The sequence below is a fragment of the Epinephelus lanceolatus genome, chromosome 5 (genome assembly GCF_041903045.1).
Source record: "Epinephelus lanceolatus isolate andai-2023 chromosome 5, ASM4190304v1, whole genome shotgun sequence".
NCBI classification, from domain to species: Eukaryota; Metazoa; Chordata; class Actinopteri; order Perciformes; family Serranidae; genus Epinephelus; species Epinephelus lanceolatus.
In genome coordinates, this window is record NC_135738.1 from 32,322,268 (window position 1) to 32,342,503 (window position 20,236).

At 43.3% G+C, this 20,236-nt stretch overlaps 1 protein-coding gene across 3 annotated transcripts in view; it reads right to left on the reverse strand.

Moving 5' to 3' along the window:
• Positions 1 to 20,236, reverse strand: part of tspan9a (tetraspanin 9a) — a 218,806-nt gene that overhangs the window by 70,545 nt on the left and 128,025 nt on the right. For 2 of the 3 annotated variants that reach the window (XM_033621406.2, XM_033621405.2), the window contains one exon: positions 16,556 to 16,635. In XM_033621406.2, coding sequence (XP_033477297.1) covers positions 16,556 to 16,618 — 63 coding nt within the window. In that variant the 5' untranslated portion in view covers positions 16,619 to 16,635. Of the gene's footprint in view, positions 1 to 16,555; positions 17,679 to 20,236 lie in introns of those variants that run through there. The other variant, XM_033621404.2, reaches the window with a different exon arrangement.

Here is a 20,236-nt window from a genome sequence, read left to right on the forward strand (position 1 = left end):
CACTCTCCATCTCCCTGTAACCAGCTCTGATGCAGAGTGAAACTGTTTCGAAAGCATATTGATGTTTTGTTTTTGCTTTCTTACCAGAGCGCATCCTCTGCAAATAAATGTGTCTTTGAATTAAGTTATTCTCGTCTCACCATGAAAATGGAAAGTGCTGATCGCGGAGGAATTGTATGGGTGATAAAGCTGACCGCCCACCACAGTTAATATGAAAAACAGCCAGATTCCTCAGCCAGGATGCGTTATAAGACGATATTGGATCAGCAGCTAAACCAGGCTAATAAAGCCACTCCGATGTAGGCCAGCGTGAAATGTGATTGCTTTTGTGGAAGATTTCTCACCATAATGACGAACAAGGCCCTCCAGTGACTCATCCACATTAAAATTTAGCTTATTTGGATGTTAAAAAAAATTTCAGACAAGGTGATTTGTCCAAGAAATGGTCTATCTGGCGCATTTGTCCTCAATGTTACAATTATTTATTTGTTGTTTTATACCTGTCACAGGGGTCTGATGATCCATTAGAGAAGACGCACGGACCCTGCGAGACAATTTCGGATAAAAAATGGCAAGACTACAGAGAAATACCTTCATCTCTCCAACAGACTATGAAAGAATTAAAGACAGAGTGAGAACATGCTGCAGCACAATATTTTCTCCTCTCTCATCTCTTTTGCAAGGTAAGCACTTCAATGAAAAATGAACTGTAGGGTGGGGGGAGGAAGGTGTGTGGGGGTTGCTTTTTGAAGATGGGAGAACGCTTTCCAAGTGAAGCAAACAGAGGCATGCTTTAATGTGCCAATTACCGGACTCTCAATAATATTGACAAGAGGCCTGCAAACAGACATGTCAGCCTCTGCATGTGACATGAGGGCTGCCACTGTCTTTATCACATGGAGATTTCAAGATCGTCAAAATCTGCATTTGCAGCGCAATTAGACTGTTGTCGCCAGGTCTGAAATCACTGTTGTTTGATTCTGCTGCTGACATCAAGGACAGGTTTGCTAAATCATGCACAGCCATAAATTATAGTACTGCTACAGTGCATCTATGGAGACCTCGTATACTGCAGGATATTTACAGGCCCACTCTGGCTGCACGTGTATTTTATGTGTACACACGGGTGCCACAGACAGAGCTTGATGTATATTGAATAAATGAATGAATAAGTGAAGGAGGTCCACTAATTCCATTGTGATTGTGACTAATTAGTCTCATAAAACCCAGCGCAGAATTACAGGATTTTAAAGCCCATGCGTTATAGATGAATAATGCAGAAAATGAACTGTATAGTTCTTAGCACAGCTAATCAGGCTGGGGAGTTCAGAGCTGTCGGAAAGGAAAAAAGCAACTTACTTATTTAGTGAGAGTTTAATTCTACTGTCTGAATGCCTCTCTCTGGGTACACCTGCGTTGGAATTTCATCTGCTCATCTAATGCTTATTTATCTCTCTGCTTTTTTTGCTGAATAATAAATATTACTGCAGCTATATTATACGGCCACTGGGCATTTCACTAATGCCAATTACTCCAGAACTGATGTTGTTAAAGACTAAGAACACACAGGCTGAGAAATCCTGTTAGCAGCAGCAGCAGCTCTCTGTCCACACTGTGTAAAGTAGCATTCAGCAACCTGACGGGTTCTGACAACAAGTCGTGTGCCGGGATGGGCTTCTCAGGCTTTTTTTTTTTTTTTTGTAAAGCTTCAGTTTCAAGCTCGGGCTCAGATTGGATTACTTTCAAATGTAATTTACGAAGAAAACTGTCTCTGTTGTCTCTCTCTGGCTCTCCCAATTGTCTGCGTTGATGTGTGTCATGTGTTGCAAGTAGATACGCAATGCCCACTGGGAGGCAGGGAGAGAGATGGAGCAAAGCCAATGCAATGCCAAACAGCACAGAAGCTACGTGTCACCAAGGTGGGGTGTCAGCCTCACTGTATACATAAAGAGTTATGCCAAGTCATATTGCAGGTGGTTCTGCAGGGTTTGGAAATGTATGGTATATTAACTGGTGCTGAATTAATTCACTGAATTGTTTAACTACAGGATCCATTAATGTGATTGATTAAGTTTACTGTGAAATGTTAAAACATCCACAAAGTTGCTCTGCTGCATCACATCGCCTCTGGTACAATTAAGTGTTGATTTTAATCATTTGTGAAAGGACTGTACTTGTTTTTTACACAGTTTTATGTAGTTTTTACAAAGCGTGAGAATCATCAGAGGCCCCACGATACGATATTATCATGATACTTCAGTCACGATACAATATCATTGCAATTTTAAACTTCCATCCATCCATTTTCTAACCGCTTATCCTCTTGAGGGTCGCGGGGGGACTGGAGCCTATCCCAGCTGACATTGGGCGAGAGGCGGGGTACACCCTGGACAGGTTGCCAGACTATCGCAGGGCTGACACATAGAGACAGACGACCATTCACACTCACATTCACACCTACGGACAGTTTAGAGGCACCAATTAACCTATCCCCAATCTGACATGGGGAGAACATTCAAACTCCACACAGAAGGGCTCCCACACCCGGGATCAAGCCAGGAACCCTGTGAGGCGACAGTGCTAACCACCACACCACCATGCCGCCCAATTTTAAACTTGTTGTGTAGTATTGTGATATACTGTGATGAAATATATATGATTTATTACCTTTTTTAAGAGGCAAATTATGTCCCCAAAGGAAAACTTTGTCAACATCAACAGTTTTATTGAGTAAAATCTCACTGCAGTCATTTTTATTGCAGCAAAAAAAGCAACTGGTTATATTATTCTAGTAGGCTTAATGTTTAATTTGTATTTGGAATATTAATAGTTTATATAATTAAATAAACCGATACTTGGTGTCCGTGTAACGATACCATATTGCCACACACACAAATATAGCAATACTATGCTGTATCACTTTTTTCCCCCCAACCCCTAGTTTTTACCTGTTGGAGGGCCCCATAGCTGTGCATGGAGACAAAAAATACACCACCCATGTGGCTTCCATGGTCAGTAGGAGCTTCACTTGATAACAATGAAAGCACTCTGCTGCAGGTGTGCTGCGGCAGACATGTTGTGCCACATCCATGTTCCATGTATTTTGAGCATTAGCCTAGAGAGGTAGCAGTCAGTAATGAATGAAATAGACTGACAAAAAAGGAGGCTCTTAAAATCATCAATGATTCGAGGAGGCCACTGCATTGTGGAAACAGCGGGACCTTGTGACAACAGTTAAAAACCTCCAACCGTCCTCTAACACTCCTACTCTTAAAGTACATTGCGATCGTGCCTGTGCCAAGATCGCAGCCACGCTGATTTGCCTGATATTGGGATGAGGCCCAGTTGATCTACTAAGTGCTAAAACTTACTGTTTTGAGATACTACAATCTGTGCATTGGCTATCACTTTTTGGTTAGTAGAAGTGAGGTGTTATTCACTATTTGTTAGAAAGTCTTCAAATCATGCATATTGTCTTTGAAGAAAAAACAAAACCACAGCCTTAGTCTCAGGTCAGGTTGAGGTCTGAAATTGAGTAGGTTCAATCGGATCGGGTCTAAATGGCGCGGGAACAAGCAAAGTTCAGGTATCGATTTTAGGCCTGTGCAGAGCTCTAGCTAAAAGTACAAATGCAGCTGTGATCACGAATGCGGCACACCGTATCTGATCACATCTCATCTGTGATGTTGCATATGTCAGAGGTGTAACTGATCCGTAGAGGTGAGTTCAACAGTGCTCATAAAAGATTTACCGTGGAGCGGCTCTTTAATCAAGTGTGAGCATTTACCTGATGAAAACACATAATTAATGGTGTGCGGCAAATTAAGGGCTAATAGTGCGATTCATCACAAACACGTCTCCTAGCTGAGCAACAAAGTCAGGAAATACACTGCTGCGATTCTTTGATTCTGACCAAACACTTTTCACTCATTTACACTGAATTTGATTTCTATATTTCCTTTCCTGAAATAGACAAAGTGATTTTCAAGTTTGTCCCCAGGGGAAAAACAAAAAGTGACATGATGTGGATGCCAGGGGAAGAGACAGAGAGAAGGATGTGAGAGTGACGTTGACTCATCTCTCGGGGAGCTGTCATCAAACATCAATGTGTTCACCTCTCTTGCTCTTGGGAAGACGGTCCCTCCCCTCCCTTCCTCCCTTCTCCTGCCTTCATGCTTCGCTTCTTCCCACCCAGGGAAAGGACAGCAATTTTGGGTCTGCCAGTCTGTCCTCTCAGAAGGGGACAGGGGAGAAAAATCTGGCCCACCCCATCTGTCCCCGCTCACTTGTCGTGCAACCAGCAACCAGCGAGCGAACTCAAAACGCCATCACGATGGCAGATTGAAACTGATGACAACCCTGAAACAGTTGAAATGTGTATGAAATGGAAGAGGGCATTAATGGGCTGACCCCAAACACGCCGCCGTGTCTTTTGCTGAAATTATCACAGTGATGGGGATTTGTCTCACAGCACTGCACTGATGAGTGTATACACAGGCAAAAGGTCCGTGTTAATCATTACTCTGGCTCACTATGGATGAATGAGATCATTCACTGAGGGTGGCGTTGACCCCATAATCGACCTCTCAAATTAGACTCCTTTCCCTAACCTCACTCTGCCCACACCAGGCTCTCACTCTTTTGTATTCCACCGCCATTCCAAGTCTCCTATTACTGAAGCCTGGGTGGCTTAATAAGAGAAATGGAGACATCTGTGCAGAAATAATGACTACTGACGGGGACTGCAAATGACACATGGCCAGTGAGGGGGGTCTGTACACCAATTTCTCACTGTATCTGATTATTAATAAAAATTCCCTACAATTGCAAATGGACAAATTGTGTACATACAATTTATTGAAAAATCTTTTCAATTTACCCACGGCAAGTTAAAAAGAACATGTTCCATGCATTCATTTAAAACTGAAATTATTACAGTCAATTATTTGACGTGTATTTAATTAAATGGCATTAAAGGTTAATGAATGTGGGCTCAAGGCAAATACAGGCATTTTTTGTATTCTGCATTATTTAAAAGACTCATATTCTCTGACAGGAGGCATTTCTAACACAGACTAGAACACCCTCAACCCGATCATTCGTCATTCCAGGTGAATATCTGCAATTACTGACAACCACATCATACGGCTCTTGCATTTCTCCCATGCAATAAAACTGTCAAATCCTCTCTAAAAAATAAGATCTGAGACACCCCTCTATGCCCCAGATAGAATACCAAAGCGATGGAACGAGGCTGGTTTTGCATGCTTCCTTTTTTTCATTTAAGACTTTGCATGCTGCAGGCAACCAGACTGCTTCAGATTTCCAATTTTCAGGACACATAAAACCCTGATATCTTCTGAAACAGAACAGACTAACAAAGCAAATGCTCTTTCATGTCTGGCAATACGACTGGTAATTGCAAATTGGCGTAAAATAAACAAGCGGAACCATTTGCTTTAGTTGTGTGATAAGACTCGGGCAAAGTCAAGGGGACAGTTTAAAACTCTGTGCTAAGGAAGGGGATGGATCTGCATGCAGGGAGAAGGGCAATAATTCCTATTAGGTTTACACAGTCTGTCAGTTATCTCGCCACTGTAGCAGTGAAGGATCTCGACTAGTTACTGCATCTTCATCTTCAGGGAGAATATCAGAGCCAGGTTGTGAGCACACCTCATGCACATCAAATAAGAGTCGACCTCAAATTGGATCAGACGTAACGAGAGCACTGCAACAACCTGCTCTGATGAAGATCTGGGCTTCACTCTGAAAACAACAAGATAGGCCTCCATTTCAAATCACAACAAACAGTCTAATACATGGGCTGATGGGCTGAGATGCGCAGCATATTGCATATTGTATGTGGAATTGCCCCATTAAAAAATAGTGATAAAAACATGTCAGGCATTCAGACGATCATCCAGTCAGCGCATGTACTAATGTGATTCCATCTAAAAAGTGACAATATGTTGCATTTTATGGCAGAGTTATAACGCGGCAGTAATCTGCGGCGGTTCAGCTAAATAAATCAATATCCGCTCCAACGTTAAAGGCATAAATCTGTCTCTCATTTGTCATGGCTAACAACGTGGACAAGAGTGCGCCTCATTGCATGTTGGAGCCGTGCTGGAGATGTGTCCTGGGCTCATTACCATTCAAGCAGTGAATGCCTGAGTCCCTGACCCAAATTCAAGATGACACTTGTAAAATACACAGATTCCAAGTCAATCTGCTGCTCATATTTTTCAATGTGTTGTGGTGCTGCTGCCCGCCGTATCCTGGGTCTCTAAATGTTGTTTAGAACGGGAAGGCGATAGATGAGTGGAATCAAGCTCTCGAGGATGCTATGTGGGTTGTTTGAGGGGGTTTATGGTGGGAAAAGAATTGAATCAATCGAGGGAGGGGCCCTGGGGAAATAGGTCTTAAAGTCAGTCATTGATGCATCCTGAGCCTACAGCTGATAACCTCTGGAGAACTTAAGGAGCTAGACCCATGACATTAGCCCTGGGCGGTATCTATTTATTTTTCATACCTTCATACTTTCCCGACATTACACCAGGGTATATGGTATATGACAATATTTGTGTACAAAAAAACAAAACAAAAAAAAAACCCATAAAAGCTAGGCTGCTTAGCTGGTGGTGATAGAAGTCACTGTAGCACTTATGTCACTGCTACATCTACTACTATCTACTACATTTAGATGCACAACAGATTCTGCTTTCTGACCTTATTCCCAAAGATACAATATTCCTACTACGCTCGTTACATGTCTAATGAAAATGAATATTCCACTAATATTCCAGTTCACATGCAGCTGTGCATACTCTGATTAACGCACCCTAACATGTTGTTTATCATGTCAAAATATGTCAAGTTGAACAGCTGGAACTACTTGTGCCATTTGCTTCTTTGCACCAAAATAGGATTTCTTCAGTTTTCCATCAATAGTGGACTACAGCCTTCCTCTTTTATTCCTTTAATTACCTTGTTGTAAAGATGGGGGATGCAATATGTGCGCATATCCAAGAATGTGGTGATATCCAAGTCTTCTGTAATGTTTTAAAGTGGGTTTGTTTTCTGTCTGACCAGAAATGTGGGTTTCTCTGCTGGGTATGCATCTCTAGCCCAGTCTTGCAAACTGCTGGACTGTTGATTTGTGTACAATGATCCATGACATCGCACAGAGCTGGCTATAAACAAGCAAGAGGCCGTGTGTCACAAACTGCTGTAAAAACTCCAACTGAGACGTATACTCCGAATGTGCTGTATAGATGTCAAAGAATGCTCCTTAAACTTGAATTATACAGACATATCCCATATGTCTTAGTCAGAAAATGTTTCATTCAGAAAAAGGAAAGAAAAAAATCCGAACACAATGGCCGTGCTGTTTACATGACCTGCATCAAATCCAGAATATTGTCATCATTGTGGAATTTTAAGACCTGTTTCCACCGAGCAGTACGGTACGGTTCAGTTTAGTTTGGTACATGCTTTTTTCATTTCCACTGTGAAAAGTTGTGCATGGTACCAATGGAACCGTTCTGTACTGTCCCTATCTTGGTCACTCCTCTGTTGGGGTACCTAGCACACAGATCTGGTACTACAAAGTGGAGCTGTGAACACTGCAGTCTGTTGATTGGTCAATAGAGAACCGTCACTCTTGCTCAGGGCTGAGTTGTGGCTGGTTTTGAGGCTCATGTAACCACTGTTCATACCGTGGCAAATCTTATTCATTAAGTAAACTATAAATATAAAATTAAAGGATGTTTGGCTGCCTCTTGCAGCGGCTGTAGTCTGAGAAAAAAAGAAAGTGTTGTGGTGCATTGTTCTTGTGGGCTGAGCAGGACTAAATGCACAAACCCAAAGGTACCATACCGAAAGCGTTTGGTGGAAACGAGGCTTTGGTGTGCATGTTAGAGGGCTGTAATGGTATGAGAGTTTCATTGTACGACAACTATCTTAAACAAAAAACACGATTTCATGGAGTTTATATTATTATTAGTCAAACCCTTAAAGGAATGAAAATGGAAGGATTTTTTTTGGTTGAACAAACGATATATTACTATAATTGAAAACTGAACCCATTTTGTTAACGACAGTATGTATAAAAAGTCTTTCCTTTGAAAATAACTAAAATAGAGCCGAGATTCTCCGTTCAGCTGCATTTTTTTCAATATTGTGGAAAAGCAAAATGCACACAGTATGACGACTGTCAACTTTTACATCACAGAATACCTTGAAACTGGTAAATCACTGCAACCCTAGCATGGAAACATTATAGGAAATAAGCGCCCTTCTTCCATCGATTCTTTGTGGAGGACCTGATGACACTTGCTGTGGGGGGTACTGACTCATCAGTGGGCTGAACAGAGATGATGTGCCACTGGTGGCAGGCTGGCAGTTGAATAAAATCATATGTCTAATAAACTGCTTTTGTAGTTGGAAAAAGTCATCTGAAGATAAAGTTATATGTGGCAATATTTTCATGGTTTAATATCTAGTCATATTTATCTTACAGGAGACCAATGAAGCTTCTTTTTAACTAGTCCTGTAATGTCCCACCTGCAGTTGCAATCTTTCTCAGCACAGCTGCCTACTCCACCAAAACCGACCTTAGGTGGCATGTGTTGTGCACTACAATACCTCACCTCAATACAGCAGCTCCATATCAGCAGAACAGAAAGAGAATTTTTGACAGTATCGAAATCATAGTATAAAATAATGGCTGTAGCTACCATGGAGGTAACCTTTGGTTTGTGGACTGCTGTTCTGAATCCTTCAGTTCGACATTTCCGCCATCGCCACCTTGGTTTTTTGGAGCGAGAAATGACCATATTTAGATGTGAGGGTAGAGCTGTGGGAGAGTGAGAGGTGGATCTGACTCACTGACTGTGGCAACAGCTCACAGGCAGCCTTTCACTCAAAGGGGCTCGCCCTTAAATATGCATAACTTTGGGCCTTAATAAAATATAAATGGGTGAGTTACATAAAAATTCACCCCCTGTACAGTTGTCTCGAATGTTGAAATTAGCTATAGAGACTAAAACTGCTTCTTGTACCAGGCTGTAAACATGTTGATGTCTGCTGCAAAGTTGCACATTTTAATATGGCGGTCTATGGGGACTCACTGGCTTCTGGAGCCAGCCTCAAGTGGCCATTCAGTGAAGTGCAGTCCTTGGCATTGCCGCAATGGCTTCATTTTTCAGCCTCGCAGGTTGCCTCTTGACATAAAACTTATACCATTGGGATTTCTAAGTACCCCAGTATACTGTGATAACGTGATACCACCCTAGGGCACTCTTCTGATGGACTTAACTGCAGTTTTAAAAGGCGTCTAGTATTTCAACAGCCTTTCCACGTGACAATTAAAACCTGGCTGTGCATTGCTAAAACTACTATTTAAACCGCAGTATGTACACAGCTTATGGATCTGCAGTTAGTTCATATATACACCCAATATATTGTTAATTAAACATGAGCAGGGTAATCTAAAAGGAATTTCTTTGCTCTCAGAAGACCAAGAAAATGATATTCTCTGAGCCTCCTCAGCAGAGCCGGAGGTGGATACTGACTGGGAAACATTGATTTCACTGTAATTTGCCTTTAGGTGTCAGAAAAAATGCTGAGTAGTTGAACTAGCAAGCTGTTCTAACATTCTACATTAATTCACTGCTTAGGTGCAGATTAGCATTGATTGCTCTTCCTGGGGTGAAAAGAGAAGGAGAGGAGGAGATAGCAGTTAGTAGTCACTCCTTCAGCACATGGCAAAAGCAGCGCTGGAACATTTTTCATGTACGAGTCGCGTGAAAGCCCTAACGTGTTTTGTGGGACCACAAACTGATATAAAATGTGATTTTTTTCCCTGCATCACTGAGAGATACTTAGAGAAATTCCTATCACATTCAGATATATTTGTCACAGATGGAGACTGCGACAGCACTTCAAAAAGCCCGAGCTGACCAAATCACAGAGCTCAGTGTGTCTGTTTTATTGGCTCGCAGCTACATTCAATCCCTAAAAGTCCACAGGCGCTACAAAATGTCACTACATGATGTGTGAAGCGTTCAAAGCCAGATGAAAAGCTACAACGATCGCACTCATTTTGTAACATGGATTTAGCCAGACGACTGTATTTCTGTACAACCGTTTACTTGATAATACCAATCAATTTGCACCAAATTGAATTCCATTATAAAAAATCACCCTCAACTGTGAGGCTGCACAGAAAAGCTTGTTTTGGTGGACATTTTTCCCAAAAGCCTCTGACTGGATGCCTTGCTTGGGTTGTTTTCAAATACATATAAAAAATATATCAAAAAGAATGGAATAAGACCATTTTTTAAGAACCCAATACAAGACCGAAGAGCATATTTCTGCTATTCAGTTCAGCAGTATAAACACATTATTGACCGCACAACACTGATGCTGCCTTCTCTATTGCCTGAGGTACACGATTTGGCACATAGTCACTAAAAAAGATCCTGCTTATGTATGCAGAACTAATGACGCTCGGTTTTTCCCCCTGTCGTTTTTTTCTCCCATTCTCTCTACTCCGAACTCCTCTGGCCTATATTTAGAAAAGAAAGATCTCTGTATTTCACACGCTGGAGCAAAGAAAAATATGTACTGTATAGTAATTCAACAAAATATTCAAAGAATGAATGGCATGTACCAAAGATGAAGGTTTTCTGCGTAGTGTAATTCTTGTACTTGTCAGTTACTGTTTCATCTGTGCTCATGTTGTTCACCTGTCATGACAAGTCAGTGCCACACAGCTGACACAAAAGCAGCCAGGCTAAAACTGCACCTGCAGCCATGTTGATTAATGCTTGCTTACTGCGGTGGGAGACATTAAATTTAATGTCAGAAATCCTCACATGGCTAGTCGTATCTGTACACTTGTACTTTTTGCATGTTTTGCGAGGGAGATTTATCTAATTCTTGCCTTTGTAATTCATTAACTCGCTGCAGTTTTCAGCCTCTCGTGTGTGTCATAATCAGCCTTTCACAAAACCAACCGACAGCTCATCAAATCTTAAGCCCACCTCATTCAAAAAGCGATGAGTGATGGGGTGGGAGACTTAATTTCCTCTGCAAAAAAGCACCACCTACCTACTGCGCCCGAGCGAAAAAACCCACCTCCAATTCTCCTGCTCTATTACCTCAGCCCCATAGAGTGAAACACAGCAGCTCCATATCCCAGTTGATGTGCAACACGAGCTAATGAGCTCAGTGGCGGCGCACAACACGGTTGGGAAATCGAAACAGCCAGAGAGACGTGTGAATTAGAGTGATCTCCCAGGACGATCCGCCGGACAAAGGCAGGCATATGGAGATACTTGCAAAGCAGGTCGGCCAATCTGAATCAAGGCCCATGGATCTATAGGGGATGCTAATTACAAGACTTCAGATGATTTAAATGCATATACATATGTTTATGTTCTTATGTAAATGCTGCAGAAAAACTTAAAGACCAGCTTTGAGGCTGGACAGTATGGTAACACAGTCAATGAAATTAGAGTATGAATGCTGGATATGGATGATTCTAAAGACATCATCTGTGACTGCTTGTATTGACCATTGATTAAATCCACTGACTGCCTATCGCATATAGTTGGAGGCGTAAAATTTCAGTGGACAGACTGGCTGAGGTTGATGCTTCAATCTGCCATTTCAAATTCAGAGCCAATTCAAGAGCCAGCCTTTCACGGTGGATTGACGGAATTAAATGCATCTGACAGCGCAGCATATACAGCTTGTTTCATCATCTCGCAGAGCGCACTCAACCCTCATCTATTTTCTTGTGCCCCAATCCTTGTTTCACCTGGCAGTGACTGATGGAGTTCAGCTGTGCCTCTGGTGAAAAAAAGGAGAAGAGAAGGGGGAAAAAAAGGAGGTAAAGTTTGTTACAATACACGCTCTCTTGAGCCATAAAAGATGACTGAACTTTTCATGTGTCGATATGGAGAAAGAAAAACAGGCAGATTGCTTCGGCACCTCGGATCGAAAAATCCCACGGGGGAGAAGGGGGACGGCTTGTGTGAAATGCTTTATGGAATTCCACTCCACCCAGACACGGACGTTCACACACACTCCTTACAAGCCACCTTGAGTCTGTCAATAGCTCCGCTCTTTGTAGCATCAGAGCGCGGGTACATTTGAAACCTTAAATGTCAAATACAGTGATTAGATCGATAGGGAAACTAATCTTCTGTTGCTTCGGACCAAATGGTTTATAAATCCCGCAGCAATCCCCCAAGTAAGCAGAGGAATTCATGAATGCTAAACACATTTGGTTTTCTCTGCTCTAACAAAGCAGCGGCTTTGATACTACCACCCCTCATGTACGTGTAGGACAAGACTGCTGAGCTGACACTTTTCTTTTAAATATGAATATCAAATGAGGCTTTCGCTTTTGATATGGCACGATAATGGCAAAGCTGGGCCGGGCCCATTGAGCTACTGTACAACCTATCTCTAACAAAGCGAACAGGCCTGTGTGTGATGTTGCTCGTGATTTGGCAGAATAAATCCCTGTGTTGTGTTTCAGGCCTTTTTTTTTATCTTTTTACTTTTCAAAGGTGTTCAGTATCACTGGACAAGATAAATAAGTGCAGCAGTGGACAGTAAATTGAATCTTGAATGGAAGAGATTAACAGGGGAGGCTGTGGGTACAGAGGACATACTGCAGAGTAAGAGGCTGAAATCCTTGCTCCCAGCAAGAACACCAACACTGATATGCTCACAAGGCTGACACCAACAGGACTTAACATCAATCACCCTATCGGGCTGGTCAAACAGTCGCTGTTTGTGTGTGAGAGCACAACAGATCCCCCTGCTCCCTCCTAAACAACGCACTGTCACAGCACAAAGGCCATTTGCTTTGATGATTGTTGGTTTTAGCATTGAGCTGTCCTGAGGAGTCGTGCTCTCAATCCGAAATGCATCACCCAATACTGCTCTAATCTGCCCGAAACTCCCCCTGCAGCTCAGACTCTTCTAATCCTTTATAAGAAAGAGGAGCCAGATGGTCATGAACAACTGCTGGGGGGGCCTGAGGATGAGCACATGTATGGAGATGCCTGGAGTGCCTGCCACTGTTTACCTTGTGCTTCAAGTTACCACTGTAAGCCCCTTGGAGCGGATGGTGTTCGGGGCGGCGAGCGTACTTTCAAGAATGACTGTATGTTTGTGTGTGGATACAGCGAGTGTGCTCATGCATGTGCGCACAGTCAGAAAGAAGAGACCCCCGCTGTACCTGGTGTCAGGTTGCCGCAGCACACCATTCCCCCCTCAGTCCTGAGATGAGATGTCAGAGCTTCAGAGGCAAACCTCCTACCAGCTGCAGTAACCTTGTGATTCCTGGAGTGTCAGAATTAGAGCAGTGCAGTCCCAGGGGTGTCAAGATACAACATAACTCTCGCCCTCCCCTGCCTGTATCCCAGAGTGCTCAGGCACCCCGCCCCGACCCCTCACTGACGAGCGAACCCTTCATTCCCAGCTCTGCTAACCTTCAACTGGGCAGCCCCAGGATCCAGAAAGCCAGTCAGCCAGCCGCCGATGAGTTTCGAGCTGTCACATGCTGATGGACAGACCCACCAGCCACATGCTGAATCCTAACCCCCGCATCACCCGACTCTCTTCCCATGGGACACTGATTAAACTGTCATTAAAATGATCTAGTGGTGGGAGGAAAACAAGAGTATCAATCTGCCGGAACAGAAGGGAAAATGCATAGTGGGTGTTCATTAAATGAACATTAACAGAGTAAAAATTCAATTATTTCACAGCAGGGGATGCACTACGCTGGGAAACGTCCATAGCCACTTAAGGTCCCAGTGCCCCTATGCACACACACAAACACACTCACACGATAACAGAGAGAGTCCTCAAATCTCACACTAAAAGGAGAGCTTCTGCACACTTTCAGGATGGTTGTAATGCAATTCCATGGAGGCCAACAAGCGAGGCTCCACATGAATCGGAGGCCACCATCCTTGAAATCCAAAGCCTCTTTTCCACCTCCCTATTAGTGGTGTGCAGCAGCCGGTTATTAGTGGCGGGGTTTTGCCACTGAAAAGGGTTAAGCACAAATTGAGCCAGGAGAGAACCTGCAAAGTAAACGCCTTCACACAAATCCCCCTGCAACGGTCCCTCAAGGAGATAGCGGATAATAATGACCTCGTGATTTCTGCCTGAGGTTGACCTATAACAGTGCACTGAGGCAGCTTCTGGGCTATTAAACAAGCCACGCAGGCCAGAGCTGACACACAGGTAACTGATGGTGTCACGCTGTTAATGGAGAGTGTAGTATAGGTTTGAGCTATCATACTTGTCTCACAGCTCAGAGAATGAGTAATGATGGAAAGTCTTAATTCATATAGTGATGACTAAATCAACATTATAAATGGTATGGGTCAAGGATATATGAGTGATTAAAGCTGGAGCGCCATATTGTACGATTCCAGGAGGATGTTTTTAGCGGCTGGACTTGCCAGATCTCCTAAGGCAACCAGGATGAGAACCTTGTGACAGCGCAGTACGTGTGATTTTCTATTTGACAATATGGGAATAAGTGTCACTTCAGTACACTGATGCCGTGTTGGAAGTCTGACTTCACTTCTTTAGACTTTTAACTAGGGAGCACCTGTCCCCTACAGCTCTTTATCTTCAGGGCAGCCCATTTTGATAGGCTTTTGCAGGTTATTGCCGTTTTTGTTAATACAAGAATTGGGTTTAATGTTCAGTCTTATCTAATCTGTGTCCTCCAGAAAAACCTTTAACTTCTGCCAAATTATTGTGTTAAATCATTTGAATTTTGCAAGGCCATTAATTACAATCATACGCAAATGGCGCATCTTATTAAATCTTACTCATGCTTACTTAAATTTCATCTCAAATATCTCATTCACTTAGGCCGTGCTGTAAAAGCAGTCCATCTCATCTGTTTGAAGGGAGTTCTCAGTAACAGAAAACATGCATTTTGTAATAAATTATTAACTGCTGATTGATCATTTATGATGCTAGCAATTAATTGAGGAAGTTACTTAAAATTTCCTTCCCATGTTAAACAGTAGTTATGCCAATGCATGAGCAGCACGCACTTGCACTGTACACATACTGAACGACTTCTTAAGAGGCGCCCACATCAAGGTAAGTCGATGTCTGCATTAATGAACCCATCATCATCTTTCCTGACCCTTTCATTCCCTTAAGCAAACATTACATGAAGGCGAGCCACGCTGTAGAGCCCCTTAGCTGTTTGTAAGCCTTTGCCCATCGCCCTCGCCTCTGTTGACTGGGTAATGATGGAAGAATGATATGGAGATACTGCCCTGAAGCAGCAGAGGCGTCCACAGCTTTAGGCCACAGAGGCTGGCCACTAGCAGTGCTGTTCATTTAAGTATATGGAGCGGACAACGGGATAGATGTCGGACTTGTGTGGTGCAAGTGTACGTGTGTGTGTTTTCAATGGTGGCCTGTGCACAGCTGGGCTCGAGCTAATGCCCACTCTGTTGCCTCCAATGTGCCCCAGTTAACACAGCTCACAACCCAGTGACACGGTGGGCAGGGGTTGGTAGAGTCCCCAGTGTTGGGGTGTTTTTACGCTTCGCTGCATCCACACAAAAGATTTGGCCTCATAACCTATAAGCTCTCTAATCCATTCTGTAAACACTAAGGGATGCCCACTTTTACATCAAATGCCCATGCATGGGTACACAGCAGAGCTTGCCACACGCTGGCCAGCTTTCTCTGAGTGAGTTAACTTGGCACAGAGAGCACTATCACAAAATTATTCTTTTTTACCTCAATTATTACTGAGTATTACTACAAATATTGATAATTACAACAAATTTTAAATCACACCGATGGAGCCAAATGCCCTGGTGCAGCAATTCTGAACTCTGCCTATACTTCTCTCCATTATTGATCACAGCTTTACCCAAGAGCAAGGACAATATTAAAATGAAACATACAAATCAGATCATCTCCTCCAGAATCAACTGCTTGCAGACCGCCTCGACTCATATCTGCTCGGTGCATACTGTGTTGCTCATCAATATAACTGCGTTCTAGAGGTGTGCAGCTCCACTTGCATTTCAACCTCATGTTCCCTGTAAATCATATAACCATCTGAATGAGTGACCCTAATGAACTCCCTACAATCCAACTCCCCCCACTGCTAGTCACATACAAAAGAAGACCTGGTGCAATGCCACTGACTCTGTCATGATATCCAGGAATAGCAACATGCACTGCACAGGGAGGAACAGGAATAAACAGCCTGATGTAATAATTAGAAACGCATGATTGCACTGAAAACCATCACTTTGCCATGTTTCCAATGAACTCTTTTTTAAAAATCTTATTACAAACTGAGCCGTTACACTCTCTAACACATATATGGATAATGATTAGAGTTGCCAAAGCCAGATTTACTCAGTCAGCATCATTTCTTGAGCCACATCCACACATTTGTATCATTATCATCAGCTAGATCGATGTTAACTGTGAGGAGGGAAAGCATTAAGGAAAAAGATGAGCCACTTACCCAGAAGATGAGATTGAAGATGAACATCATATACTTCAAGCAGCAGAGGCAGCCCCTTGCCATGTTGCACTTCTTGAATTCTAAAAGGAACACAAATGATAGATCCAGGTAAAAGACTACGTATTTGCTGCCTTTGGGTGAGCTGTACTTGTTGTTGGTCTTGTCTCCTGCGCTGGCGTCAGCTGCCGCTCCAGCCTGCCCCTGCTGTGCGTTTTTGCGCGGCCCCGTGGAGCCGTAGAATGCGCCGGCAGTGAAGCCGCGGCCGCCAAACGGGCGGCCAGACGTGGACGCCTGGGCAAAATCTGAGTCACGGCTATCTACTGAGGGGCTACGGTGAATGGCTGACTCCTCACTGCTGGACTTCTCCATGCTCTAGGGCTGCAGCTGCTGATGAAGGGCTCCCTGACGCACAGTCTACCATAGTCTCAGGAATGACAGGACAGAACAACTCGACCTCCAAGTCTTGGCTGCTTCAGGCTTTGAAGCAAAAATAAAAAAAAAGATAAAAGCCTCACAGAAACACAACTACATCCACCTCAGAGCACACAGTTGGGGAAGAAAGTCCTCAGTACAGAAGTGAGTAGAACTGCACTGCTCAGGCACCTCTGTCTTCTGACTGCTGCTGCTGTCTTCCTGTGATAGTCCTGAAGCTGTGCAGAAGAGTCCTGTGAGGAGCATTACCCTCGCCTTATGACAGGACTGTCCTTCCAGGAAGAAGTTACAGTGCTCCCCTCCTGTGCTGCTCACTGCTGTGCTCCAGTGGGAGTGAGACCCCCGTGAGTCTCAGCTGCTCCACTCCCACGTTCACTTGCTGACCTGGTAACTTTTCTCCCCGTCCTCTCTCCACTGCTCTGCTCCTTCCCTGTCCTCCTCTTCTCAGCGTGCTCTGATGCACTCTCTCCTCCTTTACTCTGTCTCTCTCTCTGTGTCTCTCTCTGAGTGTGCCTGTCTTCTCTAGTGTGCCATTCTGTGCTCAGAGGCTCAGTCCTCCGCACTGCCTGTGCTCCGCTCTCCCAATAGCAGCACTCCGGCTGATGTGCTATTATCGGCAGACGCAACTAACGGGCATTCCCTATCTCCCGACAAGAGCACTGCCCTCCTCCCCCAACTCTCTCCCTCTCTCTCTCTTTCCCCTCTCTCTCTCTCCCTCTCCCTCAGCCCCTCCCCACTGCTGAGCAGACAGCCAATGCAGCAGCTGCAGCCCGACCCGAGCTCCTCCTCTCCACTCCCCGTGTCTTTAATAAGCCCATCACTGTGTTTGCTTTGACTATACATGTTCAGCAATTTCATCCTTGCTGTCAGGGGAACTGAGAGGCCACAGATGAGTTTAGGAATATCAAACAAACAAACAAAAAATGAGGTGTCAAGGTAATTGTAGATGAGTAAGGGTTGTGTGTGGAGTAGCAGGATTGGGGTGTGTGTGTGTGTGTGTATGTGTGATGGAAATTGTGGGCAGGCTATTTTGCATGCACAGAGTCAGTCAGTCTGCAGCTGACACCTGCACCTGCGATTTCACACATGCCAGTGAAGCTGCTCGCACTGTTTTCATTGGCAATATGTAATTTCATTGATTAATCTTGCCATAAATAAACCACATTTGACAGTGTTTTTTAAAGCCAGCCGGAAACATGTGGGGACTATCACTGGAGTGATTACTGCATCTGATGTGGGTGGTGGCGACAGCACTGAGCTGCAGTTTGGTCACGCTGTTGCTCTGCGTTATTCATCACTGCACTGCCCACATCCATGTAAGGGGGGACCCAATTAACTGGCAGTGTCCAGGCTCTGGAATTATGGCACCATCTGAAGCACGGAAAGGGGATAGTGGCTTTAAGATGCTGAGCACTCTCCAAGGAAAAGCTAGGGTCAAATGCTAAACAGTGCTTCTGATTCACACACCAAGCAGACAAGATAGCACAGAGCTTTGACTTTACAACTTACCTAGCTCCCCAAATAACCACCTATGCATCAGAGAACAAAGGCTAACTTGTAAAGGATCCTTAAGAGAGTGATTGTGAGGGTAGACAGTGTCAAATTTCAATTAAAAGGATAATTACTGCTGTATTCACCTTGTGTCCATCTGTGTGAGCTCACCTGAGCTTAATTTAAAGCTCAGGTGACAGAAAGAATTGGAATAACAATACAAATGCCCTTATTGACTCCCAGAATCAACTTTTTCTCCTCGACTGTCAAGCTAAATCAGGTCTACCACCAGACCGCACACTGTTCTGCTTTGGTAATGGTCTTCTGTCAGCTGAGTGCCGGTGATGGCTCAGCCTCCAGACAGATGGAGAGAGAGTTTCCACTGAATGGTCTTAAAGGTAAATCCAGTAATACCCAATCGACATAGACAAGCTAATCCAGCCCTGTTGTTTCACTATTGTAGAGTAACAAACAGCTTTGAGGAAGTGCAGGTATTGTGGTTGTAATAATAAAAAAATATATATATAAATAAAAAAATCAGGATTCTGCAATTTGTTAATGATGCAACAGCAGAATTTAGTATGATGGCTTAAAAATATAAAACAAATATATACTAAAACCTTTGCATGTGAAATAATATTTACACCTGGGTTCTGCAGTAATGATTTAAAGGAATTGTTGATACCATACATTAAATATAAGGCTACAGCCAGCAGCCAGTAAGCTTAGGTTAGAATCAAGGCTAAAAAAATGGGGCATGGCTAGACTGGTTTAGTCACAAGGTACAAAAAAATAAAAAGAAGAGGATAAAGAAAAAAGAAAAACCATCTACCAACAGCAGGTCCCAGCCAAGACACATTACAGCACATAACTCCCACAAAACCACAACATTTTCTTTTTAGTCCTTGGTTTTCATAGGGATCAAACAAATGAGATACAACAAGCTAATAAGTGAGCTTTAAATGAGCCTGTGGGCAGATGTTGTTTACTTTGGACAGAGTCTGTCCAAACATTAGCTGCAATCAATCTTCTCTTCTACACTTGCCACAAGAAGAAAGCGTATTTCCCAAACTGTCAAACTACTGCTTTACGCTGCAGCCTCACTATGGTCGCTTGCGACTGCAGCTTGATCGGCTATCTTGATGTGAGCACCATCTGAGTTTTTCAAACTGTCACACTCTCTTGCTACACCACCACCTTGGTATGCATCAGAAGTGTCCAAGCATGCTTTGTGCAAAAAATGAGTCACTTCTTATACAAAATGAATGCCAGCGAATTTCTGGTTGCATATAATGTGGCTGTGCCGTCTAATGAACCATTCACTTCAAGTACAAGTTCTAACTTCTATCATATCTTCAACCCACCTTCACCAAAAACAGCCATATAGGTTGTCTGTATAAGAAACTTTTTGTAATAATTATGTAGTATTTTTTAGTAATTATGAAGGGAGCAGAGGAGGAAGTCCATGTAGGGAGGAGGTCAGGGTGGATGTATGGGTCAAGAAATACAGGACTTTGACCCAAGAGGCTGCTGTGTGTGTCCTGTGTGAGAGCTAAAGTTAATGTGACTTATTTTAAATAGGGCTGCCACTAATGATTATTTTCATTGTCGACTAATCTGTCAATTATTTCTTCGATTAGTCGACTAGTCATTTCATCGAAAAATGTGTTAAAATGTTGAAAAATGTTGGTCTGTCTCGCCCAAACCCCAAAATTACGTCATCTAATGTCTTGTTTTGTACTCACGCCAAAGGGTTTT